The following is a 25579-nucleotide window of genomic DNA, read 5'->3' as shown; positions in this document are numbered from 1 at the left end:
CTGGTTGGATGCAGCTTAAGTCAACAGGGTAGCCAGAAGAAAAAAAATCTGGAGCATTCTGATCTAAAGACTGTCAAGCTCTAAAGGAGGGTCAGAGTATACTTTTAATCACTGTTTCCTGGTGTAGGGGTCCTTCATCCAATGCATTACTGTAAGACACAAGCCATGTCTGGCAACTATGCAGTTTAAATATACTTTTGTCAAAACCCAAGAGGCCAAGGATGCAAAGGTTCTATCTACATTGGATTTCTAAATTAACACACAAAGGACAGAAGATAAAGACAGGAAATAGGGGCCGTAGGATATGGACAGAAAAAGAAAAAGAAAGACCCTTCTCTCTTTCGGTATCAATAGGTCAAGCCCAGCTGGCAGGCTCATTACCGTGGCATCACTACACTCCTGTAGCTACATCCATCAATGTCCCTCACAGTCACAGCATGCTTCCTATACATACAGAAACACACTTTCCTTCAGTCATCTTCACTAACATACAATTTCCTTTTTTTACACAAATTTTTATGGAGCGTGAAAGTATATTGTTTGCGAACACAGAAACAGTTCTGGTCTTCTACATTGATTGGCCAAGTGACATTTCAAAATGCTTCACTGTTTGTACCACTCTGCTAAAAGGTGCTGAAAGGGATTTTTTTTTTTTTTAAATGACATGCAAAAAAGACCTTATTACCTGTCAGATATCGCTGAAATAGGTATCATGAAATATCAAATATCAAATCAGAAGACTTTCTGCGTGTCAATCATTCTGCGCATTCACAGGGCAGCTCATTTATGCTTGAATAAGTGCCGGTGTGTTGTCCTGCTCTCCCGAGACAATCATGGTCGGTCGGTGAAACGCTTCGACCCCCTGCCCTCCATCTGCTCTAATATAATGGTCTCCAAGTGTGTCTGTGTATGTGCGCGTGTCTTTTGATTGTGCAGTTTTGGAAAGAGGGGGCGTGGCTAATTGAATGGCTGGTGGAAGTTCCAGAATGGCTATAATTGCGTGGAGCACCTTTAACTGTAATCAAGCCATTCCAGATAGGCTGTTGGTCTGTATGTTGCTCTGAGACACGTAACACTTCGTTCAGATTTGGGTTCTTTTGGAACATTTTTCATTGGCAAATCAAAACTTTTCATTTTTAACACAATAAAGTCAGCTTTGGTTGTTACTTTATGTTTTAAAACTGTATAAAGGCAAAGTCACACTCACAATTGTGAGGTTCACAGCCATGCTGATATTCAGTACAACAGCACTCTTGCTCTTGTGTGTACTTGCTCGTTATTTATGCATTCAGTTGGATTGTAAATATTTCCTTACATGCTTAATTTAAATTTAATCAAAAGACTCCAAATAACACACATGCTGACTACAAATATTAATTTACCAGCTGTCACAATATGCCACTGCAGTTGGCTATAAAATAAATGCATAAGGGATCTCTTCTTGTCTGTCTTATCCTCAGTTTCCTTTGTTTTTCTGCCGAATTGATTAAAGGAGAGGCTCAGTAAATTAAACTGGATGGTATACAATAAGATGTCTGCCTTATGAACTTCCCATCAACATCCCCCCTGACCATTAAGTCATCTTTTCTCCCAATCTCCACTTTCACCCTGCTGCTAGTTAATGAAATCCTTTCTTTCTGGTCCCTCTCCTGTCCGTCATCTGATTCCCCCTACAATTCTCCTACTCAGCAAGCCTAAAGTCAGGATGATATCTCACAGCTCAGCCACCTGACAGCTCTTTGATTCCAGCATCATCCTCTCTGCAACAAGCTATTTGCCTTCTAAGAATTGGGCAAGCGAGATTGAAGTAAGCTCCCTAGGGTAATCTTGATTTTTCATCGTAAAATAAACATGTCTTCATTTCAAACAACAATAAAACATGCAGTATTGATTTTGTTAAAGTCATAACAAATAGCCTGAGACAGTCTTCAAAGAAAATGTTTTGCTTTTGGCTTCTTATTGTGATGAGACAAGATGAAGACTCATTCTGTGTGAGGAGATAAAATCATAACCTCATATTAGACGAAATACAGAGACGTGTACAGTATGTGTTGTTTCTTATAGGTGAACAATGTACCAGTCTCACAATGGATTTCATTGACTAAAAATAGCTAAACAATTGCATATACTTAATCTTCCCTGGTGCACTTGAAGGCAGCATTAACCTCATTCTAATGCTGATGAATTTGGAGTATTCTAAATGAGGGGGAGCATGTCCTTAGTTAGTAATTAGCATAATACATGCCAAACCATCTTAAACACACCAAAAGCCTTTCAACACAACCTCACCTTTACAGCAGTGGCGGCTGCTGGTCTTTCAAAGAGGGGAAGCTCATTTTCGGCCTACATTATAAACTTATTTACACTATTTTTTGCACTAAATCAATCTTAGGTGTTGATCTGCCCTGCTGTTTAATTCTAATTTTTTCCTCATAAGGAAGACTTTCAAATGGCTTCGCCAAAATCAGGTCGACAATATTAGCACCGTCTGCCATCGTGCGCAGTTTCACCCGTACGACGCTAGCCTAGCCTACTGTATGAATGAATGAATGAACGAACGAACGAACGCTCTAAAACAAAATATATTAAACTTGGTAAAACTGAAACAATGAATGTGGTGTATAATTGTGTGAAATGTATTATGCAAATTGACTAGCAATTTCGCCAAACAAATATAAAGAAATAGGTTGCAGCAGTTCGTCTTTCGACTACACTTGAGAAATCCGCGATGGGACTGAGCGCGAAATAGCTTCAGTGACTTCTTATAGTACAGATTCACTGTCAATCAAAAGGAGATGCAGTCTTTCGACAGATCCTCCAATCATCACGCGGAAGCCCGGAGTCCGGGCCAGCCCACTCCTCATTCACCCCCAGAGACGCTGAGCGTCCGTGGGCGGGACATAATCGCAGCATTTATCCAATGACCGTCTATTTTCGGAGCACTGAAAAAAACTGTTCAGAGCAGCCCCATTGAAGTCAATGGAGGCTCGGCTTCAACAGGGAAATGCACTGACGCTACGGGAATGTATGAGAAGTAAATCGAGTCAGCCGACCTGCTATATGTAATGTAGCTGATTCTGAACGAACTCGTCTTCGAGATGAACGTGTTCTAACGCATTTGTGGTCAATAAATTGTTTACACAATAGTACATATTTGACCATTATTTTTTTGACATTATAGGGGAAGCTGAGCTTCCCTTGCAGTCTTAAAGAAATCCCCACTGCTTTACAGGCATTTTTCATTCACTGCAAACATATCCTTATACTCTTGCCTGAAAGCACATGCAGCAAGATCTTAAAATAAAGCCAAGTGTGATAATCCCAATACAACTTGGAACATAATAAACACCTTTTATATAGACCTTGACTACAAGTGATCAGCTGCATTTCTATGCAGAACCTATCCTCTTTTTTACTGTGAAATAAGTAAGACTCTTGTAAGGTCGCTTAGTTTTCAGTTTCTAATAATTAAACATTTCAGCTTAACATACTTTTTAAGGTGAACAGGAGTGATATTTGCATACATGTGGTTTAAGTTGGTTGTAAATGTTATTCTAAATTTAGATAAAGCTAACGCATTGTTAGTGAACGAGACCCAAGTCACAATATCATTATGCTCTCTAGAAATACACTAATCACGTACTGTATTAATAAACAAGTCAGGTCAGGGCAGGTCCATTCTGAGGACCCTACACGATGAAAGTGCTACTTATCATACATAATCCTACAGCTTTAATACAAATTGTATGCCCTTGTGCCCCCTCCATTTTACATACCAGTTACAGTTGCAGAATATTATACCATGACTGTTTGATGTCTCAATCCTGAAACACCCACCCTCCTGTCGAAAGTATAACAGGGTGGCCTGCTTAAGCATTGCCTCAGGAGAAGAGTGTCTCACCACTAGAGCAGCCAACTCACTTTCAGGCTTCTAGTGACTGAGTCCTGCTCATAGAGAGGTCTTTGTAATTGAAATCACACATGAATTACCCTGTGCAAGTCTTGAGACATAAAAGGTCTCTGAATCAAAGTACAATATCTCTGGGAAGTTATAAAAATACTTATGACCACTTCATATTTTTGTGGCTTTTAAAGTGATAGTTCATCCAAAAAAAGAAAATTGTTAGCCTGTCACCATTCACTTTCACTGTTTCTTTTTTCCCCAAACAATAAAGGTAAATGGTGAGTGAGCCTAACATTCTGCCTAACATCTCCTTTTGTGTTGCTTGGAATAAAGTAAGTAATTATGGTTTAGAACAACATGAGGGTGAATTATTACTTAAAAGGATCACTTTGCAAAATAAAAGCAAAAAATAAACATTTATTTTAAACATTCTGGATGTGGAGGTTTCATTCATCATTTTATCTTGTATGCAAAGGTTGAATGGCCCTTCACATCGGTACACCTTTTCTATATTTATAAAGCACTAATAGTATTGTTGCCCAAATATCTTGCAACACGTTAATGTTCACGTCAATATCAAATTCAGATGATATGTTATGTGTTCTATTCACTAAGGTGAGGACTGAATTTCATTTAATATTTGTCATATTTTTGCAACAACAACAAAAAAAAAAAACTATAAAAAAGGGAGACTTTTCCACCCTCATTCTGACCCTCAGTTTTGGAGCTGCCTCTACTTTCAGACTTGACAGTAAACGCTCAGTGTTCTGACTGACGCTCTGCTCTTGATTGATCTGCTTTCTCTACTTGTCATCTCACTGCTCACCGATGCTGGGGGGCCTTGAAAATAACTAAAGGTGAAGTAGGCATTGATCTTTACTGTGGAGACAGTCAGATGAAATATCTACCACAGTGTGACTTCACAATATGGAGGAAGCAGAAAACGATTTGTTTTGGCAGCTTGGATTCAACAAATGGTCTTTTTGCAGTGAGGAAGTTTTGAGTTCTAAAACTTATAGCATGTTTTTAAACTACCATGACCTCTTATAATTCAAAAGATCAAGGAAAATCTGATTCCTCATGTCACGATACCTTTAATGTATAGTTAGGGCCCAAGCACTGAAAGTGTGGAGGCCCTAATGTTCTTCTAAGAATTATTATTATAATTATAAGTGCCCAAGCACTGAAAGTCTAGAGAACCTATTGTTCTAAGGATTATTATAAGGGCCCAAGCACTGAAAGTCTAGAGAACCTATTGTTCTAAGGATTATTATAATGGCCCAAGCACTGAAAGTGCGGAGGCCCTATGTTTGTTCTAAGGGTTATTATTATTAGGTTAAAAAACACATCTTGAGATACTTGCTTTCTGATCTTTTCTGTCATGGTACACTAACAGAAAGAGGAAAAAATAATAATTTTTTTCTTTTGGAAAAAATACAAAAATAAACACAAAACTCTGTAGTGCCCCCTTGAACATATGCATGTAAGGGGGGCTCTGTCACACTCCCATTTTCACTTACTGTCACCAAAATGGGTACATATATAGTTCTCATCAAGCCGAATAACGTTTATAAACAGATTTTTTTATATTTTGAATGTTGTCGCCATGGCGAAGCAATATATTTATTGTGAAAAATGGGAAACAGGAAGTACCTTATATATTTTGTGTGCATTGTGTGATTTTGATGAAAACTCAGCTCTATGTTTAGTAATGGGGCTGACCACAATGATGCAGCTATTATGGGTCACGGTCATTACTATTGTTGTTGAATCAATTTGACCCCACTTGCTGTTGACTGATGCTCAGTTTCCATTTGTTTAAATAGTTAGTTCGTCAACATTTAATCACCCTCATGTCATTCTAGACCCTCATGCAGTGTCAGATTTAAGCATAGACAACATTGAGTATTTTCTAAGAAAATAATATACTTCCAGATAACTTAATATAGTTCTCATTAAGCCGGACAACTTTAATAATTATAGTTATTAGCTCGGCCTAACAGGAAGTTGGCCATTTTGATTTTTTTTATTATTGCAATCTCAGAACTTTTAAATACTCCTCCTAGGGGATTCATGAGTTTTTCACCACATTTAGACAACATTATGCCAAGACATTGAAGATGCTAAATTGCTAACATATTTGTGATATATCAAACGGTGTTGGCATGGTGAGGCATTAGATTAATTCCAAAAATGGGAAACATGAAGAGTCACATATCTTCTGTGTGCAATGTGTGATTTAGATCAAAGTTGTTATGTTGTATGTTTAGTCTTTAGGCTAAAACATGAATGTGACTATTTTGGGTCATGGTCATAGCACCACCACCTGGAAGCAAGAAGTGTGGCTCTTACAACGTACTTTAAAATAGTCCTTTAATATTTACCCAAATTGCTTCAAAATTGTTTAGAATATCAAATGCCAAATGCATGTGTCCACGTTGCATTGTCAACCGAAAGCAACTGGGTGGAAATGGATCCATGTTGCTTTTGTCTGTTATCGCTGCTTGCAGCTATGTTTAGCATCTTGTTTTCCACTTGTGTTCTTTTTGTTAATTGTTATGATGTTTTATGCTTCCATTTTTGCCAGGTCTCTCTTGTAAAAGAGATTTGTAATGTCAAGAGACTAACTTGGTAAAATAAAGGTATAAATAAATAAACAAATACAATAGATTTAAATAGTGTCTATTTCTACATGTTTGCACACCCCAGACAGTAAATGTAAAAAATACTAAATACATTCCAAATTTAAAATAAATTTAAAGTAGACTAATAGTAAAATAGATTCAGAGAGGTAAAAAGTATACGCTATAATGGTTAATCAATGCTAAAATAGTTACCCGTAAAGTAATAACTGTCTAATAATAGTTTTTTTATTTTAAGGGAAAGTTTGTGTGAAAATAATGAATTTTTATGACACCACAGTTATAACACAGAACAGACGTTATAGCACAATAAAAGCCACATAAGTTATAGTCAAAGTAAGTAATGATGAAACAGTTAGCCACAGAAAATATGGTCAAAGAGAGAGCCCTGATTTACAGGGAGGAATTTTCATTTATTTAAACTTGATGGTGTACCATGCATAGACAATTGGTTTTTATTAGAGGGGTGGGGGTAGAGGTGGGGTATCCCTAGCTTTTACTGGACTGTTTTAAAGAGATTGTGTGCTACAGAATTTATGTGTATAACCCTTCGAGGCCTGATATTTTGATATGAAGGATGGTTTTAGTGGTGAGAGCTGAAATGCAAATTGCCCTTTGAAGAGGAATCAGTGGTATTTCACTGCTAAGGCAAAGATAAACAGTCCTCTCCCTCTCACTGTATCAAGTGACCTGAACCTCAACAGAGTCCTTCAAAATGTTACATGAAGTGTTGTTTTCACTGGGCTCTTTGTCTCTCTTTAGCTCATATCTGTTGTCACAAAACTGGAGTGACAAAGATTAAGGCTGTAATTAAAACTCTGCAGTACTCTCGCTGGTGCCATTATTGTCCCATGCAATCAGTTGTACCATTACTCTAATTAGGTGCTTAATTCAACATAATGACCCGTGTTTAAATATCTTGAACAATTGCTTTTGCATGTTTTTCCTACTATTATTTGGTTTCTGGTTACTTATTATGTACAGTGTTTCAAAAGTAATCAGATCCTTCATCAATTTTCTAATTTTTCCAAATTATACAATACACATTTAATTGTTAGTGCTTTTTGATATTTTATTTAAAAAAAACTAAAACTAAAATCAATCAGGCAGATAACACTGTGAATTTGGCTACAAGAGAAAGAAAGTTCTGTGGCTGAAACTTGGCTGTGCTAGCCATTGTTGCCAACTTAGCGACTTTGTCGCTATTTTTAGCGACTTTTCAGACCCCTTTAGCGACATTTTTTTAAAAAAGCGACTAGCGACAAATCTAGCGACTTTTTGGACAAACCTTAGCAACTTTCCAAATTCCAAATACCGCCAGTACTGCAAGCGTGAGGTCTTACTTCCCCGCTGCGTCTGCTCTGTTCAGTGAGCGGCTGAGAGGAGCAGCACATTCCGTTGACTGCACGCCAGCGGACATAGACATGAATGAGCTGCGCATGTGCACGCTGTGTTAGCAGGAACCAATCAGCGATCACATATCAGCTGCCTTCTCCTTTGTTTTAATTCAAAACATTTAATTTGACCGTTTTTCGGCTATATACTTATATAAAAACAGTATGAGCACGGTTTAGGGGAGATAACCGTTATTATAAACTGAAGTAGGCTACAGTACCGACAAATTAGGCAGAATGCAAATACGACGCGATGACGTCATTAATATGCTAATGACGCATGACGTCATCTGGCGACATTTAGCTACTTTTCGAGCAGGCTTTAGCTACTTTCCATTGAAAATAGTTGGCAACACTGGTGCTAGCTGAGATTAGAGTGCGGATCGGGCTGCATTTTTCTGTCCGAGCCCGGCCCGCGTCCGACAGGGCAGTAACCGAACCCGACCCGAACACGAACGTCATTAAGATATTTATGTCCGAGCCCGACCCGAGCCCGACACTCGGGTTTTTCTCATACTAATGACACGTACGTTTGTTTGTGTAGAAAGCCCGCTTTTATTTAGCAACTGGAAGGCATTCGGAAATGTTTACAGAGTGCGCAGCGCATCAGCGTGCGCCGCACACGGCCAACAAAGTGCATGTTAACACAGGCGCGCACAAGAGGCCCAAACAAATAGCCAGTTATAGCGCTGCCACTGAACCATATGTAGCACCGATGTTAATAAGCTGCTGGGCCAGCTTAATGAAACCCCCTCCTCCAATGGAACGAAATGGCCTTATGTCTTTACAGCAGTACTCAACGCATTTTTCAGTCAAATTCTGAGGAATTTTTCTTGAGGAACTAGCAAAGGCAGTGGTGCTCGGCTGCAGTAGCCAAGGTGACTTACAAACTCTATCCACATGACGCTGCAGGGCAGAATTCCCGGTCCTCTTGCTGTCATATTTCATGAGAAATCCACAACCCTTACATTGAACATAACCAACATGTTCATCACGATCGGCCTTGACAACTATGTAGAAAAACTTCCACACACTAGACTTTCCTTCATTTTCGGTGGTTTTAAAATCTCCTGAGGCCAACTTCTTTTTAACGTCTTCCATCGTTGAGCTGCCAGCCACATGTAGCCAAATATGCAATATTATGCACGCACGTGTTGCGCGTTGTCACAGCAACATAAACAAATTTCCGCACACATGAAGATGGATGTTAGGGTAATATTTTAAATTTATTTTAATCACAAAAATAAACATTTGCATCCAGTTAAACATTATAATAAGCTGTTTTAAATTTCAAATGTTCAATGCCTTATCGCGCCGACGTGACCGAGCCCGACCCGAACGTCATTTCAAAATATGTGTCCGAACCCGGCCCGGCCCGTCGAGTCCAGTCGGGCTCGATTCGGGTATCCATTCTCTAGCTGAGATTCGAAACAATGCCCCTAGTGGCCAAAGCTGGATGTGTTGTTGAGGTGAAACGTCCACAGGGTGGCATCAAAAGCCAGTTGAATTTTTTGTTATAAATGATATAATAGTTAAGAGGAATATTTTATTAACCGTACACCCTAATCCAAACACAAAACCTAGTAAAAAAAATTATTTTAGATTTTATTTAATTTTAGAGCAAACATTCCCATGTAAAAAATGCCCACCATTGTTTGTGAAAGCGACAACTTCCTGGTTTTCACTGGACCATTGTTGCAGAGATTGCACCGTAGGGATATTTGAACATGTTCGAATTGATGACAAAAATGTCTGGTGAGGGATGATGCTTGTCAGTAATTCAGAAATATGGGGTCAATTTCAGAGTATATTTGGAAACAGCATGTCGATTTCCTGTGTGATCATGATGTAACAATTTGAATGTAAAATTGTTACATAAATAAATCAAACTTTCGTTGTTGTCAGATTTGAACAAGTTTGTTCATTTTAATTGGATGTATTTTGGTAAATTGAAAGTACTTAACAGATTCTCAGTTGGATTGTCATTAGGGCATTGAGTAGGTTATTTTAGGATATTTACTGCTTTGTTCTTGAGCTCCTCCTGTATTAATGTGGCCCTGTCGTTTGGGACTTTACTGCAAGCTTCGCATCTTTTAAAGGCTCCTGTCTCATCAATCTTGGTAACAATCCACTTTTTTTTCTATGTTACGTCCCAGCGACTGTCTTTTGGAAAACGTGGTTTCACATGTTTCCTTTTGTGTAAGGAATGTTCAGACTGAACCCATTCTTGTGCTTAAAAAACTGAAAATTGTCAGGGTTCTGCCCTTAGTTTTGTGTTTTTTTCCCTCTGACATGTACATGTTTTATGTCTGTCTTATGTCTTGATTTATTTACTCTTTAGACTTGTTTTTTCTTTCGTGTTTATTATTTTGTCTGTTTGTATTTGCTTCTTTTTTTTTCTCTCCACATGAAAGGTTTGTTTCTGTTTTCAGTTGTTTGGAATTGTTATTATATTGGGTTTAATTTTCTTTTCCTCTTGAGACTTTTGTGTTACTTTTTGTATTTTTTCAAAAGATGCCCATCTTTGTTCTCTATCATTTGGGTCCTCTTTCCTCTTTCTGTTAGTGTACCATGACAGAAAGCAAGATTATCTCAAGATGTGTTTTTTAAGGGGGCCTGGGTAGTTCAGCGCGTAAAGACGCTAATAAGTAAATATAATAAGAGTAAAGATGCATGATAAGATTTCTTTTTCTGCATCTACTCAAATACTATAGGCAGTGTTCAGCAGAACTCTTCATTATGGTTTACTGTTGCAGCTGCTTAAGTTCCTTTCCTGTTAGTGTGATTTGTTTTGAATGACAACCTTTTAGGCAGCTTCTGTGTGGTTTGGAGCAACAGTGTCCACTTGTATATCCAATCATTTTTATGCTCCTTTCCCATTTTCTGCATTTGTTTTTTCTAATGTCTTGGAATGCTATTGGGTTTTAATTTTAGCATCTGTCCATCAGATTCACAACCTGAATAATGATCCTTTAACTGTGAGTATTTTATCCAGACACAGGGGTGTAAAGTAATGTGACCGGGCAGAGAGCTAATCAAGCCTCTGAAAGGGATAAAGGCAGACTGCGGATGGTGGTGTGACAGAGAGAGAGCATGTACGGGCAGCTGTCGAACTTTATCCCTCTTTAGCCTGATAAGGGGCCGGGTGTGTAAAATCATGACCTAGCCCCACCATCTGCCCTGTCACAAGTAATGAATTTCAAATATTCACGTTAACTACTTTTTCCCAAGAATTTTACTATTTTAAGTAGTTTAAATTTTTTATTAATTTACTACTTGAGTACATTTTAAGTGCTGTAACTGTACTTTTACTGCGCTATTTTCCCACCACCTGTGTTTCCATGTTCTACTTCCATGTCCTGATTTTATTTTTCTCTATCAACGTGATTAGCTAAGGAGAGTCTTGTGACTCTCGTCAAATCTGATCTGGTGCCATTTGTTATGGATGCCTCAAGCACAGTTCAACACCTGAATATCACAGCTGCACCTGGAAGGGCTATTCGCAGTGAAAAAGGCCAATTGCTTGACTGTGTCATGTGAGTTTAACTTGCTCAAGCCAGGTTTCAGCAATAATCCTGCCTCTAATTTGAAGAAACATATCGTGGTAAATTTCATATTTCTGCTTACTAAATTATTTGTGTCTATAACGTAGCCTGTAAAATAATTATCTATCATTGAGATTATTGGGTTGATGTGAGAGATTAATGCAATGTTATCAATAGGGCTGGGCAATAAAATTATCTTGATGTTTATCTGAAAAGAGAGAGAGAGAGAGAGAGAGAGAGAGAGAGAGAGAGAGAGAGAGAGAGAGAGAGAGAGAGAGAGAGAGAGAGAGAGAGAGAATGTCCTTGATATCAATGATAAACTTCTGAGTCATTTTCTAGACTTGGCCTATGATCTACAGTACATCTAGAACAGGGGTGTTCATTACATTGATCACGATAACAAGGGCACCACTGGTTGGTTGATATAGGTAAAATATAAAAGATTGTCTTTTTATTTCCTGACATCTGTCGCTGCATGCTGTTTGATTGTCAGGCAGCTAATGTTGGAGCGCTAATGTGGGTTCACATATTATACACTTTATAATTATGCCAATGCCCGTCTTAATGAAGAATTTATGTAAACCCAGTCGGTTTGGTCTAAAGTGAACGTATGTTGTTGGACATATCAAATGTTGGACTTGAAGTGTAACCCAGCAGTGTCTTGTAGGCTAAGTCATATAAAGGCTATTAAGCAAACAACAATAACAATTAAACGAGGAAACCATTCACAACATTTGGCTGAATAGCTTGAGTAGCTTTAATAGTATTAATGTAATATAATACATTTAATAATAATATTTGTAATAATATTGTTAGTTTTTTTTTAAATACCGACCCCTGATTGTGATAATTTGTATAATAAATTAACAGGAATTATCAAATATTTTATAATTATGCTTAGCATTTATAAAAAAAAATGTAATGCCTGATAGAAAAGTGTCAACCTTTGTAGAGCAATACTTCAGGCAGAACCTTCCACCAGTCACAAACTTCTGAAAATTGTGCATTATGCATTATGCATAAGAATGAAAACACAACTATTTCTTGGCTTAAAAGATACAAGAACTAAATCAATGTGGAACATTGTATCTCAAAAGGATGACAATGTGGCTCCCCATGTGCTACTTAAAGAAATAGATCACTCAAAAATGTAAATTATCTCATCATTTACTCACCATCATGCCATCTATCTATGACTTTCTTTCTTCAGAACATAAATTAAGATTTTCAGAAAAATATTTCAGCTCTGGTCCATACAATACAAGTAAATGGATGCCAAAATTTTGACTCTCCAAAAAGCACATAAAGAAAGCATAAAAGTAGCCTAATCCATGTGACTCCAGTGGTTTAATCCATGACTTCTGAAGTGTGGGTGGGAAACAGATCATTATTTAAGTCAATTTTTACTTGAAAAGTTTCTCACTACCCAGTAGATGGCAATATGCATGAAGAATGTGAATTACCAAAAACGGAAGAAGAAGAAAGTGAAAGTGGAGGTTGACTGAGCAGGGTGGAGAATTTCTAGCAAAAATGGACTATAATATTGATCTGTTTCTCACCCAACCTATCATATCACTTCTGACATCATGGATTTAACCACTGCAGTCGCATGGATTAGGCTACTTTTATGCTGATTTCTGTGATTTTTTGAGCTTCAAAATTTTGGCACCCATTCACTTGCATTGTATGGACCAAAAGAGCTGAAATATTCTAGTAAAAATCTTAATTTGTGTTCTGCTGGTGAAAGAAAGTCATACACATCCTGGATGTCATATGGGTGACTAAATAATGAGAGAATACAATTTTTTTTGTGAACTCTCCCTTTAAAGTCCGATGTGGCCCCTGTACCAAACAACTGCTCTTGTGCCAAGTGACCCTGCTTTTTTAATGTTTTTTTTTTTTTTGCATTCCTTACATTGTTTTGAACATGGTTTATGTGCAACAATAACTTTCTCAGTCAGCATCAAGAGAAATTTAGACCCTGCATGTAAACAGATTTTAATATAATTGTTTCATACATTATGATATTGAAAATAGTTTTTTATCTTTTAATTTCTGTAATCATGTTGCCCTTTTATTCGTTTTCATGCTATTTTGGATTGTTAGAAAAAAATTCAAAACAAACTCATACTAGGCCGATTGCCTAGTCCTATCATCAAGTGGTATGCCAAGACGTTTGTAGTGGGCGTGTCCATGTTACTAAAATTGTTATAACTTCTGAACAGATTGAGGTATTATCACCAAATTTGTTAAACTTATGTATGGGCTCATGCTGAGGTCACACAAAAAATATTGAACACCTTTGCTTCTTGGTGGCGCTATAATAATATTAATTAAATTAGCTCTAACTATGGAACCATTGGTCCGATTGACATGACATTTTGCATGCACTGTCTTTGTCCAAGCTGCCACCAAGATATATGAGCACAGTCACATATTTTTAAAATCATTGACCAATCAGCTTTCAGTAGCTTTTATATAGGGTTAAATAAGGCCGATTGGAACTAAACTTGGTATGACTATTTGTCTCTTGGCCCAAGAGGTCTGTGCAAAATTTGACAAAAATAGGCCACCTGGAGGCGCTATTGCATTTTACATGCATGTAAATTGCTGTATATACTGCTGTATTTAAAAAAAAAGAAACACACTATTCAGAACATGTTGTAAACCTCCTCATTCTAATCAACTTTTCCTGAAGCACCATTGGTTTGAAACAAAATTGAAAAACCTCTGCCTCTTGGTGGCGCTATAATGGTTAAAAACAAAAATGGCACTAACTATGGAACTGTGCAAAATTTAAAAAAAAAGTTGGCCACCGGGAGGCGATATGGCATTTTACATAAATGTAAATTGCTGTATATTATGCTTTTTTTCAACAAAGAAACACTTTATTCATACCATGCTGTAGATCTCCTTATTCTGAACAATTTAGCCTCAAGTACCATTGGTGTGAAAGAAAATGTTCATTAAATACTTGAGATTATTTATAAAAAAAATACTTTTACAAACTAGTGTAGGCCGTAGTCCCAGTGTAAAAAGTTATCAAAGGAATTTTTAACTTTTCATTGTCAAACGGTATGCCAAAACGTACATAGTGGTTGTGACCACTTTTATTAAAACAGTTATAACTTTTGAATGGATTGAGATATTATCACCAAATTTGATACACGCAAAATGTGGCACACCTCTGCCTCTTGTTGACACTATAATAATATTTTTTAAAAAACGCTGGTCCGATTCAGTTGCTTTTATATAAGGTTAGGCAGATCGGAACTAAACTTGGTGCACCTGTTTGTCTCTTGGCCCAAGAGGTCTGTACAAAATTGGACAAAAATCGGCCACCGGGAGGTGCTATTGCATTTACATGCGTTTAAATCATTGTATATACTGCTGGGTTGCACAGAGAAACAGGTTATTCAAGCCATATTGTGGATCTCCTCATTCTGAATAACTTTACCTTAAGGACTACTGGTGTTAATCAAAACGTTCAATAAATACTTCATTATTTTAAAAGATTACTTTTTCTAACTAGTCGTAGGCCATTCACCCAATCAAAACCAAAGCAATGCAGAAAGATTATCTGGAGTCCAAAAATGAAAAGTTATCAAAGGAATTTTACATTTAGATTTTTCATCAAACAGTATGCCAGAACGTTCGTAATGGGCATGGCCACTTTTTCAAAAATGGTTATAACTCTTGAACAGAATCAGATATTGCCACTAAATTTGGTAAACATATGTATGGAGTAATTCTAAGGACACACAAAACAATTGTGTATATCCACCTCTTGGTGGCGCAATAAAGTGTAAGACTTTAAAATGGATCTAACTATGGAACGGCTGGGCCGTTTGTATCTAAGGTTTGTATCTAGCAACAATTTAGAGCACCCTAGCAACAAGCCCAATTGACTACCATTTAAATGGCTGAGTGTGATATCTTTGAATCGGAATGTCAAAGAGACATGAGGCTTGCCTTTTTTTAATAAGGTGAGCAAACAGGCTTTAGGAATCATCATGGACACTACTTAGCCATGCCCTAGCAAGTATTTAGAGCACCCTAGAAACCAAACCCCATTGACTTACATTCAAAATGGCTTAGAGTGATATCTTTGGATCAGAATTTCCTAGAGAAATGACATTTGGCTTGTTTTACTTGGGTGAGCAATCATTCTTCAAGTATCATCATGCAAACTACTTTGCCATGCCCTAGCAACCATTTAGAGCACCTAATAACCAAACCCCTTTGACTTCCATTCAAAATGCTTGAATGGGGATCTCAGGATCAGAATGTTGTAGAAACTCGAGGTAGCAAGGAGTCTTTTGAGAGTCACCTTAGTAACTTAGTAATTTGAGTATCAAATCACATATATCTGCACCAGAACATCGTAGTGACTTCTTGTTTCATTCATTTGTCTCTGGGTAGCAAGGAGCCTTGGAGTATCACCATGATAACTGCCTAGCAAGCAGATGGGATTACCTACCCTAGCAACCAAGTAACAGATCACATTTCTCTGCAGCAGAACAACGTAGAGACTTTCGGTTTCGTTTATTTGACTCAGGAAAGCAAGGAGCCTTTTGAGTATCACCTTGGTAACTGAATAGCAACCAGATGGGGTTACCCTAGCAACCATGTTACAAATCACATATCTCTGCACCAGATCATTGTAGACATTTCTGGTTTCTTTCATTTGACTCAGGGTAGCAAGGAGCCTTTTGAGTATGACCATGGTAACTTTCTATCAACCAAATGGGGTTACCCTAGCAACCAAGTAACAGATTACATTTCTCTGCACCAGAAAAACGTAGAGACTTCCTGTTTCATTTATTTGACTCAGGGAAGCAAGGAGCCTATTGAGTATCACCTTGGTATCTGCAACCAAGATACAAATGACATATCTGTTCACCACACACATTGTAGACACTTCTGGTTTCTTTCATTTGAATCAGGGTAGCAAGAAGCCTTTTGAGTATCACCTTGGTACCTGCCTAGCAACCAAATGGGGTTATCCTATCAACCATTTAACAAATCACATATCTCTGCACCAAAATTGGTGGACACTTCCTTTTTTTTATTTATTTTTTAATCTGGGTAGCAAGGAGCCTTTTGAGTATCATCTTGGCATCATGTATCATGGGGTTACCCTAACAACCAAGTAACAAAACATATATCTCTGCACCAGAATATCATACAGACTTCCAGTTTTGTTTATTGGATTTAGGGTAGGAAGTGCCTTTTGATTATCACCTTGGTAACTGCTTAGCAACCAGATGGGGTTACCCTAGGAACCAAGTAACAAATCTAATATCTCGGCACCAGAATATCATAGACACTTCCTGTTTCTTTCATTTGACTCAGGGTAGCAAGGGGCATATTGAGTATTACCTTAGTAACTGCCTAGCAACTATATGGGGTTATCCTTGCAACAAAGTAACAAAACATATATCTCTGTACCTGAACATCATACAGATTTCTGGTTTTGTTCATTTGATTTAGGGTAGGAAGGAGCCTTTTGAGTATCACCTTGGTAACTGCTTAGCAACCAGATGGGGTTACCCTAGGAACCAAGTAACAAATCTAATATCTCTGCACCAGAACAACTTAGAGATTTTTTTTTTTATTGAACTCAAGGTATCAAAGAGCCTTTTGGGTATCACCTTGGTGACTGACTAGCAACCATAAGGGGTTACCATAGCAAACATGTAACAAATCACATATCTCTGCACTAGAACATTGTAGAGACTTCCAATTTTGTTAAATTGACTCAAGGTAGCAAGGAGCCTATTGAGTGTCACTTTGGTAATTGCCTAGCAATCAGATGGGGTTACACTAGCAGCCAAGTAACAAATCACATTTTCCCAATTTTCAACAAATTTAATTTAGGCAGGATCTATTCCGTCAATTTGTATTATTTGTCATCCACTGGATCATTTCTGAATATTTTGGTTATTTCTTCACTTGTGCTTGGAACCCAATGATTGCCGCTTGCGGCTTTATTTATACATTATTATCCTTAACACCGACTAGTCATTCAAACAACCGACCTTATAGTTTTGCACATCCTTACCATCTAGTAACAACAATGTTCCTTTTGATTTTTTTTTTTTTTTTTAATTTCTATGTTCAACCTGAAGAACTTTAAGCAACATACACATAATGCCATATTTGTATTACTGTAGTTAAGATAAATAATGGCCCCTGCAAGACTGGCCTTTTGCAGATCTGTGGAAGGACCCTATCAGAGCAAGCATCTAAAAAACACATGCAGCACAATATTACATGTAAAAAAAAAAAAATATTAAAGTGTACATTGTCAAACGTTTTGAAACACTCATTCTTTATTATCATTTTTTTCTTCACATTTTAGAATAATAGTAAAGTCATCAAAACTATGGAATAACATAAACTGAACTATGGGAATTATGTTGTGACTAAACAAAATCCAAATTAAATCAAAACTGTGTAATATTTTAACATCTTAAAAGTAGTCACCCTTTGCCTAGAGGTTGCAGACATGTGCTCTTGACATTTCCTCAACCAACTTCTTGAGGTATCACCCTGAGATGTTTTTTAAACTGTATTGAAGGAGTTCTATGTTCGTCACTTATTGGCTTCTTTTCATTATTATTTGGTCCAAGTCTTTTTAAACTTTTTTAATTAACTTTTTTAGTTTTATAATGAAATAAATTAATATGGTGGCACAATTATATTGTTGCCTAAAAAACTAATTTCAAACATTTAGGCATACATCTTCAGATCAAAAGATTTTTAATATTTTTAATAAAGTGTTTCAAAAGTTTTGACCGGTAGTGTATATCAATGTGTTAAGTGTGTTGCAAATTTTGCAATCCATTTAATTCACGTAAATAACAAATGTACAAAACACAAAATATCAGATTTTTGCAGATATTTGATGAATCATCTGAACTTCCTTTCTTTTTCCTTCTTTTAGCCTAAAAAATCAGCTGTGTGTCCAGTGAGTCATAAGAGAAGCACGATGATTGGATTGATGTCATACAAGCTGTGATCAGCTTGCACAGGATTTTCTGCCTCTATTCTTTCCATGCTCACTCTCTCTCTCTCTCTCTTCGTCCATCTCATTTTTCTGTCTTACTCTCAACTTGACTGCAAAAGAAGATTGAATATCCTCTTAAAGTTTGCCTTTATCATCCCCAAACTCTCTGGCTCTACCTCCCAGCCTCTTCTTCATCATGACTCAACGCAGCCATCATGCCTTGACACTCTGGAGGAGAGATGGCTTCCTCCAGTGACACTCTTGTAATTCCCTCACCATAATTTTATATATCTAAGCTCAGTCAGTTGTTGTGTGCATGACTGAATACGGTAGTTGTGGTCACTTTCTAAGATAAGCAATATCTGTCTAAAAATATGCCAAATTAATAAATAGTTAATAGAAAATTGTAACAAAAACTGTCATAAAAAGAGAATGCAATCTATAGAAAATTTTGTCCACATTCACTTTTATGTCTCATGTTTTATGTAGTATTTATTTTTTCTGTGTGCAAAAAATACATGTTTTACTGGAATATAATGTGTTTTTGGGCCTTACAGGAATTTGGGCATTTTGGGCAGGGTGCTACAAAATTAAAATGTTCTTGATTTGTTTTTTAATGTATGTATGTGTGACCTGTAGATAGCTTGTTTAAGAGTGTTTGATGAATGGGCATTTGAGATTATTTGTAAAAAAGTGAACTCATTTTATGGGGTGGCTGGGTATTTATTTTTTTTTTTATAGATTTGATTGGGGTTACATTATACAACAAGTCTTATAGTGTACTCTTTAGTATATGATAAAAAAAAAAAACAGATGAAGCAGCTATCCCCTCATATGGTTGTCTGACATATTTTACAATATGTTGTACATGTTTCCTTTTACATGTGAAAACAGGTTAGAATGTACATACAAAATTACTGTTATTGTTGGTCTTTGATCATATTCTAATATTTAAAATTACTAGTGTTTTAGAAGATATATTAGATATATTTATTAAATTGTCATTAATGAGCTGCGAAACCATGTATGTTCTGAAGCGTTTACATTTGCATCAAATACATTTTCTTTTTCTAAATTTTTTTCTAAAAAGAGACAAAAAAGTGACAATGGTAGTGAAATTTACTTTAAAATCAATGAATTAATTTATGACTTTTTATTTTACTCTTGATAGAAAGATGTCAATGTTTATTACTTGGTACAATCAAGAAATAACAAAATCTATAATAGTATTGGAAATAGACATGAAGAAACTCCTTACTTTTGATCTAGAGATCTTCTATAAAGATTACTCATTGAAGCATGGCAGGATTTAATCTGACAGAATGTTAATAAAGATTTTAATATTAACAAACAACAATTCAGTGCACAAATAATTATCACCTCTCTGTCATTAAGATCGAGGATGCATTTTATGCATTTGTTGCATTGGAACTAGTGTGTGTTCTTTTTAAGAGAGCAGGTTCTTGTTCTTTCCCTCTGTGCTCTGGATTATGTGATTGTGTCTGAAACAAAATAAAAGCCACTTCAAATTAATTTTGTTAGTGTTTTGATTTCTGTTTTTAGTCATAAGGGAATAGTTTACCGAAAAACAAAAATTCTGCCATTTATTCACCCTCATGTTGTTCCTGACCCATATGTATTTTTGTCTGTGGAACTCAAAAGGAGAATTTGAGAGAAAAAAAAATCCACAGCTTTTGCCATACATAACAGCATACATTGTAAATAAATAATGACAGAATTGCTTTTCCTTAAAGACATCTCCAGTTTTATTCAGTAGATTGGCTAATGATTGAGTACAGATATGTCCTCCGTTGTTATATGCTCAGTGGGTTATTTCTCTTTGGACATCCTAAGTTCCCATTTTGAACTGCAGAAAGTGGCACAGGTTCATAATTCGCTCTGCAGTAAGCACAGGCCTTCATCAAATGTAATTAACATTCCGAAGTCCCATTTTTGCCACTAATTAAGCAATTAGACATGAAATTGCCCATCAAAATCCCACTATGGCTCCGATACTTTACCTTAGAAAAAAAATTAAATCAGCTGCTGGTGCATGTATAATTTTTGCCCCTCAAAGGACTAATATTTAGACAGTCATGTTCCCCAGTAGAGATAGATTATTCTAACTATGTGAATCCGGCAACAGCAGCTTGTCATCAGAAAGCCTGAGATTAATTCCTCCACTCATGAGAAAATTTTAATAATGGAATGTAAATGAGGAAAGCTCTCAAAAGAGATCTGACTGTGTGGAGATGTTAATGTGGGCAAATGACAGTGTGTAATAAAAGAGCTCTGGCCTTCTCAAGAGTCCAGTCTTAAAATATGAAAGATTTGATGTGTTTTATCAGGCTTATTTCTCATATACACTTAGAATGTGTCTGCATGGGGTAAGTGCCTTGTGGTCCATTGGAAGCCTGTAACAGACATCAGATATTTGTTTTCCACATTTTTGCTTTCAAAGAACATCCACCTGGTGGACATGTTGAAGCTGAACTGTAATTTCTACACCACCAGTGTATTAAAAATGGGTTTAGTAGTGGAATTTCTATTGTGGAATTTCTGGTGAGAAACTACACAACTCATGATCTAGCAGAGAGAGATCCACCAATCAGAGATTCACAACCAACACTCTTTTGACACATTGCAAATGATGCAGTCGATTTGGTCTCCCTATATTCTCAAACTACTTCAGCTGTACATTTGTATAAACTCACTTAGCACTTTATTAGAAACACAGTGGTCCTAAAAATTTGCCCGACGTGGTCCTCTGCTGTTGTAGCCCATCCGACTCAAGGTTTGACGTGTTGTGCATTCTAAGATGCTATTCTGCTCACTACAATTGTACAATTGAGTTGTTATTATATACCATAGCTGTTCTGTCAGCTCGAACCAGTCTGGCCATTCTCCGTTGATCTCTCTCATCAGCAAGGCATTTCCATCCGCAAAACTGTCGCTTACTGGATGTTTATAGTTTTTGCCACCATTCTGAGGAAACTCTAGAGACCTTTTGTGCATGAAAATCCCAGGAGATCAGCAGTTACAGAAATACTCAAACCAGCCCACTTGGCATCAACAATCATGCCATGGTCGAAATCACTGAGATCAAAATTTTTCCCCATTTCGATGATTGACGTGAACATTAACATCTAGGTTACGTATGTAACCTCCGTTCCCCAATGGAGGGAACGAGACGTTGTGTCAGAGAAGCGACACTAGGGGTCTCTCTTGAGCGCCTCTGTTCTATGAAAAAAGGCCAATGAGAAGTTGGCAGACGGTATTTGCATATCCCACCCCCGGACATACGGGTATTTAAGCGGGGCAAATACGGGAGTTCATTCAGGAGTTTTCTGAGGAGCCAGAAATGATCCGGCCACAACAGTGGCTCGGCTCAGCGACGTGGCAGGGAAGACACAACGTCTCGTTCCCTCCATCGGGGAACGGAGGTTACATACGTAACCTAGACGTTCCCCTTCTGTCGCTCTCTCCACGTTGTGTTAGAGAAGCGACACTAGGGGTCCACTTTTAAACGTGCCATGCGCTGAGCCATGAACGTGAACTGCTGAGCTCCGCACACCCAGCAGGGGGCGGGTTCGTGACTGAGAAGGAGAAAATGCTTTTCTTGGCGTTGCAACACTGAAGCAACCAGGTGGGCTAAGATAATATTCCTGTGCTGTAATGCCAGTTCTCGTGACTGTGCTAGAATCAGCCAGTCATCTATATAGTTCATAATGCGGATGCCCCTGGTGTCGTAATGGAGCAGTACTACATTCATGCACTTTGTGAATGTGCGAGGTGTTAAGGCTAGGCTGAATGGAAGAACCCGATATTGGAAAGCTTCGCCCACAAAAGCGAACTTCAGGAACTTCCTGTGTTGTGGCAAAAATTAAAATGAGTCTATGAGATCGATCGTGACAAACCAATCGCAATGTTGTATTTGTGACATGACCGTTCTGACAGTTAACATCTTGAACTTTGAGTTCCTTGACCAAACAGTTCAAGCCTCGAAGATCTAAAATCGGACGCAATCCCTCATCCTTCTTGGGAACCAGGAAGTATCTGCTGTAGTAACCTGACTCTATTCTATGGCCCCTATGACCAGAGGATATTGCAGTTCTTGTGACAGTAAATGTGTTTGTTCCGATTTAACGGTAGTGGGAACCACGCCATTGAAACGCGAAGGACGTGAAACGAATAGAATTCTTTAGCCTTTTCTACTGTCTTTAGGACCCACTTAGAAAAACTCGGCGACAGCTTCTAAGCTGCCAGGTTCTCTGAAATGGGTACTAATTTTGATACTTCCCATTGAGGAAATGTCAGATGTTCTGCATCCTTGGTGACAACAGGAAAGAACTGAACACCCAACATTTCGCTGGAAACCTCTAGCTCCCGAAACACCGGAGGTGGCGGGAATAGAGAGGTTACGTGGGGATGTCGGCCAGGTGCCAGCAGATGTTTTGCGCATTGTCCCGGGGGGGGGCTACCCCCACAAGGCTGGGCGCAAGACCATCAGGACTTTCTCTTTTTAGAAATAACGGTCCTGAGGTTTTACTTTGGAGGCTGCTGAAGGCAGCGAGCCGATCCCCACTCTTTGCGAGGGGGAGCGCGACTCACCACACTCTGCTTTTGAACCTCCCTTCTAGAAGGACCAGGAGGAAGCTGGGTGGCCGACAGCCCCTCCCTCTGGGTGCAGCAAAGAAGGAATTGCACAAAGGCTTCCTTGTTTCTTTTTACCTCCCGAAACCTGGTAATGACTGTATTCATAGTCACCGAACAGGCCAGAAGGTGAAATTGGGGCATTAAGGAGGATCACTCTGTCCTTATCCTTAATACCCAAAAGATTTAGCCAGAGGTGCCATTGAACGGCCGATAGCACGAGCCGTCTACTTGGTCTCACGGAGAGATAAATCTGTGGCCCGACGAAGCTCTGAAAATGCTTCCTTGTTGATAGTAATCCCTGCGCCCAGGTCCTTCAATAGATCAGCCTGGTATGCTTGTAACACTGCCATGGTGTGTAGAGTGGCACCAGCCTGACCTGCAGCTTGATAAGCCATCCCCACAAGTGTTGAGGTGGCCCTACACGGCTTTGTGCGGAGAGTTGGTCCTTTTAATGATGATGCCGTACCAGGCCAGAGATAGCCCGTGAGCGTCTCTTCTACCTGTGGCATTGTCGTATACCCCCAAGCCTCAGCACCCACGATAGTCGAATATGTCGACATTGAGGGCACAAAGACACGGGAAGTATAAGGTGTCTTCCATGAACGAGTCAACTCGTCATGGAGATCAACAAAGAAGGAGAGAGACTGACTTTGAGTTCCCTCTCCCAGCCATCAGACAGAAATCTATCCTTTAAATTTGATTGTTTGGGGGTCTCTTTATCATGCGGCCAGTCTAACTGTAGTCTGGCCACCGCACAAGTAATTACCTCGAGTAATTCCTCAACTGCTTTGTTATTATGCAAGGAATGCTCAGAGATAGGCAACTCAGAATCCGCGGTTCCAAGAGACACATCGTCCCTCTCATGAACTGAAGATGTGCCAAGGTGCACTTCGAGATCATGCGAGGGACCGGTTGGATTTGGAGCGAGAGCGAGAGATAGGGACTAACCAGTCTCTCGCTCCTAAGCCAGAGCCATACGTGAGCCCCATGATGAAATGGTGGGGGCTGGCTCTTGGAAATAAGCAAGACGAGTGTGCAGCATCTTCACTGTGAGCAGCTCACAATGCTCACACCCACCTCGCTCTAATGCAAGAGCAGCAATATCTTCCCCCAAACAAACAAAACAAAACTGGTGTGTGTCTGATTCAGCCATATGGCGTAAACAGGGAAACACACAACATTTGCTTTGTTTATCACTCATTTTCTCTTTGTCTTTTACACTTAATTGATAGAAGAAAGAAGAAAAAGATTTCTGAACACTGCCTGACAAATCAAACTCCTAACAGAGGAAAATACAGACTTTGAGAGGCTTGAGAAACACACCACATCACACAGTGGTCTGAAGACAAAAGACCCAACGATGCACCTGTGGCACATCTATTTATAGCCCTACTGCTGGCGCATTCTGATGATGTAACCAACAGAGGCTATAAATTCTAGTAAATTTTATTGATGTGTTGCACACATATTCACAGCTGGTCACTCCTAAAAGACGTTCCCAAAGCGCTGAATCAGCGCAGCATTATGTGCAGCTTTTGATAAGGGAACAGCAGCTTTTCAAATTAAATGTGTTCAAAGACTATGAGCAGGCTCAGTGGAATCGAACTGGAAGGCAATAGCTTTTGCTATACTGCGAAGTATCAAAATGTAAGGTGGGGTGCCAATGTGTTTGCATTCAAAGACAAAGAGCAAATGTATGATCTTTGAGAAAATTAACAAATTAACTTTCTCACAATTAGCAACTCTTCCTGAGGCACCACACCCCACTGAGCGAAGACTGCAAATTCACATCTCATTGTTGCCCTTCCACATCTGTCCCATTCTGTCCCCTCTCCTCCTCATCCATTCCCCTTCAGCCCAGAATCACCTCAAACTCACCTAAGATCTGTATGTAAAAAAATACCATATCTGATCTATACAAATAAATGTAACTAGTGTAACATGTTTGGTATCATTGAAAATGTCTCGGTGCATCTGGCATAGTGTTTTGTTCCCAGGTTTATAAAACTTAATGACAACAAAGTTATAAGGTCTTTGCCAAATACTGAATAACTCTGGAGGTCTATCCCCCTCCTTGAAGGTTTAACACCAGGAAGCCAAGAACCAATTCACCCACAAACTCTCAAAGGATAATACCATTTGGTAAACAATGTGTATTCTGTCTGGATATTTAAGGAAGGCTGGCCCAGAGCTCAGGGTTCTCTGTAGTCAGATGATCCCACACCTCAATGTGTGTAACTGTAATAATTGGAATCTGCATTCAGATTTCCCATGCTTTGCAATTATATGTAGTTTTCTCAACTGCCAGGTATGTTCTTTGACTTGTTTCTTTAACTTGTGTTTTAAATCCTACCTGGCAAATAAATTGTTACTTTTTGATTCATTCTGTATTCCTCTGAAATCATTTACATGTATATCAATAAAAT

The 25579-nt window shown here is 38.3% G+C and overlaps 1 protein-coding gene across 2 annotated transcripts in view; it reads left to right on the top strand.

Moving 5' to 3' along the window:
* zmat4a (zinc finger, matrin-type 4a) overlaps nucleotides 1-19948 on the top strand; it is a 175150-nt gene extending 155202 nt beyond the window's left edge. For both annotated transcript variants that reach the window (XM_052093702.1, XM_052093693.1), the window contains one exon: nucleotides 18435-19948. In XM_052093702.1, the coding sequence (XP_051949662.1) occupies nucleotides 18435-18462 (28 nt within the window). In that variant the 3' untranslated portion in view covers nucleotides 18463-19948. The remainder of the gene's footprint in view (nucleotides 1-18434) is intronic.
* The last annotated feature ends 5631 nt before the right edge of the window (nucleotides 19949-25579 follow it).

The sequence above is a fragment of the Xyrauchen texanus genome, chromosome 3, assembly GCF_025860055.1.
Source record: "Xyrauchen texanus isolate HMW12.3.18 chromosome 3, RBS_HiC_50CHRs, whole genome shotgun sequence".
Taxonomy (NCBI): domain Eukaryota; kingdom Metazoa; phylum Chordata; class Actinopteri; order Cypriniformes; family Catostomidae; genus Xyrauchen; species Xyrauchen texanus.
The sequence above is the reverse complement of the archived record's forward strand: the minus strand, read 5'-3'. Positions and strand labels throughout refer to the sequence as shown.